We start from the raw sequence: 2,475 nt of genomic DNA, 5'->3' as shown, positions 1-2,475 counted from the left end.
GGCAGGCATGCGGAGGGCCTCCTCCTCCTCCTCTGGATGGGGCGCCTCTCTTTGCCCGCCCGGGTCGCTGGGCCCCCCCCCCCCCCCTCTCAACCGCACGCCGGCGAGCAGGCGCTCTTCTTCACCATCTCGGACCTCTACGCCGAGCGGCGGCTGCAGCAGCAGGCCGACGCCTCGCACGGCCGCCCGCTCCGTCGCCCCTCCCGCGCACCCGCCCTCCCGCGCACCCGCCCTCCCGCGCACCCGCCCTCCCCTCTCCAGGCCGGCGTCTCGCAGTACGTCAACGGCTTCTCGCTCGTGCTCGGCGTGTACATGTTTGGCCTGCAGGGCCTCCTCTTCGGGCCGCTGCTCGTCTGCGGCGCGAAGCGCATGTACGAGTACACCGGCCACATCATACAGCAGGCGGAGCTCGGGGAGGCCTCGCGGCCGGCCGGAGGCAGCGACAGCGACAGCGACGACGATGCAGAGTGCGCCGCGGCGGCCGCCGCGAGCGCCGTACCCGTTCGAGCGCGCCTCTCGGGCTCTCGGGGCGGCAGCCCCCGCATCGAGCGGCGCGGCTCAGGCGCGGTGTCGCCAGTCCCGACCAGGGCCCCGACCAGGACGGCGGCGGCAAAGGACGCCGCGGACGCGGCGGCGGCAGCGGCGGCGGCGGCGGCGGCGAGACAGGCGAGCCAGGTGTGCGCGGAGGCTGCGGTGCGGCAGAGCGAGCCTCCAGGGCTGGAGAGCCGCGGCTCCATCGAGGTGCTCTCCCGCGAGGCGCTCAAGACGATGCGCCGCTTCTCCTTCTTCTCGCCGCCCTCGCGCCTCGGCGGCGCGCGCCGCGCCCCGGGCGCCGCGCCGCGCCCCGACGTCGCCGATGCCGGAGCCGCTTCGGCGCGTCTCTTCGACGTGTGCGTGCGCTGCGACGGCTCGCACGGCCAGTGCATCCGCCTCTCGGTGTGCCCCGAGACCGAGTGGGACGACCTGCTCTCTTGCGTGACGGACCGGCTCCGCCGGCTCGGCTTCACCGCGCCGGCGCAGGCGGCGGTCGCCCTCCGCGCCGCGGGGGGGCTGCTCGTGGCGAGCGCGAGCGACTTGCGGCCTAACGAGGTCCTCGACGCGGAGATCCGCGACGGGGCGACGCCGCGTAGGACATCGCTAGACTTCCGCCTCGCTGCCGACAGCAGCAATGGCAGCGCGGCGGAGGCGATGGCCGCTGCCGTGGCAAGTGCGCCCGTCACGGCGTCACCATCAGGCAGGGGCACGCCCGACACACCGAGCGCTTCCCCTGCGTTCGGAACGCGGCCGACGCAGTTGACTCTTTAAGCTGCGCATGGGAGTCGCGCCGGGAGAGAAGTCTCCGCCGCGCGTGTGCGCAGTATCTCTGTTTTCTTAAAAGGGCGGCCCCCGCCGCAGCCCGCACACTGCTCACTGGCGCACACATGTCACACATCAATTTTTTTGCGGCGCAGGATGAATAGGATCTTAGATATTTTCATGTGATTCATGTGCTGAGAGACAGTGAGAGCCGAGTCCGAAGAAGGCCCTATGCCAAGAACCGAACTGGCGCGCCGCTCACTATATGCTATATATCAAAAGAGGAACGAGCCCTTGGACATCTTGCGGGCCCGCGCTTTCTGCAGCTCATTGTGCTCCTGGGGTGAGAGGCCGAGGAGCGCGGCGATCACCTGGAACACCGCCTCCGACTCGGTCTCGTCCATCGAAATGTATTTGCATACCACCTGCTTGAGGTGCTCAAGGCCGCCAGCGTCCGTCTCCCGCCACACGCGCAGCGCCTCGCGCGCCTCCCTCGCCCCGCTGCGCGCCTCGCGGAGTTGCCGGCGCAGCGCTGCGACCTCTGAGGCTGTACTGCCGCGGCCCCCGCCGCCGTTCGCTGCCACCGCCTCCGCCGCGGGCGCCTTGTCCCCCTCGACGGCCACCGACGCGCGCAACCGGCTGAGCTCCGCCTCGCGCTCGTCCAGCATCGCGACGGACTGCCTCTTCAGCTCGAGCAGCTTGTCTCGCATCGGCGTCAGCTTGGCCTAGGGACCATCGCACGGAGGTTGAGACACGGCCGCCACTCTCCGCGACGGCGCCGCCCCGCCCCGCCTGCGACTCGGCTAGCCTCCGCTCGAGCTCCTGCATCCGCGCCTCGTACGCCGCCGCGCGCGCCGCGTGCGCCTCCTCCGCACCGCGCACCGCCGCCGCGCGATCGGCGGCCGCCGCATCCCGGTCCGCCGCCAGCTGCTCGACCGCCGCGGCGAGCTCGCCCTTTGCCTACGCGCGGAAGGCGCAAGCGTGAGGGGCGCAACGCCCCCGGCGGCTACCGGGCCCGCTTCCGGCCCGGCCGCGAGGGCCCACCTCCTCGAGGGCGATCTCGAGCCGCGCGCGCTCCTCCTCGCCTGCGGCGGCGGCAGTGGCGGCCGCCTCCTCGACGGCCTCGGCCGTGGCAGCGGAGGCGGTGGCGGCGGCCGCCGCCACCTCGTGCGCCGCCGC

At 72.8% G+C, this 2,475-nt stretch overlaps 2 protein-coding genes across 2 annotated transcripts in view; one reads left to right on the top strand and one right to left on the bottom strand.

The window, feature by feature from the left end:
* The window catches only part of EMIHUDRAFT_114855 (hypothetical protein), a gene marked incomplete at both ends in the record, with an annotated part of 2,954 nt that extends 1,649 nt beyond the window's left edge, over positions 1-1,305 (top strand). Inside the window, one exon of the mRNA XM_005779253.1 lies at positions 112-1,305. Coding sequence (XP_005779310.1) covers positions 112-1,305 — 1,194 coding nt within the window. The remainder of the gene's footprint in view (positions 1-111) is intronic.
* Positions 1,306-1,571: 266 nt separating this feature from the next.
* Positions 1,572-2,381, bottom strand: EMIHUDRAFT_114854 (hypothetical protein; the record flags this gene model as incomplete). Its single annotated transcript, XM_005779252.1, has 3 exons — positions 1,572-2,021; positions 2,179-2,256; positions 2,341-2,381. Coding segments are annotated over 3 exons (569 nt in total), but the record flags the coding sequence as incomplete, so codon positions are not given.
* Between the last annotated feature and the right edge of the window lie 94 nt (positions 2,382-2,475).

Source organism: Emiliania huxleyi, assembly GCF_000372725.1.
Source record: "Emiliania huxleyi CCMP1516 unplaced genomic scaffold EMIHUscaffold_233, whole genome shotgun sequence".
NCBI classification, from domain to species: domain Eukaryota; phylum Haptophyta; order Isochrysidales; family Noelaerhabdaceae; genus Emiliania; species Emiliania huxleyi.
The sequence above is the reverse complement of the archived record's forward strand: the minus strand, read 5'-3'. Positions and strand labels throughout refer to the sequence as shown.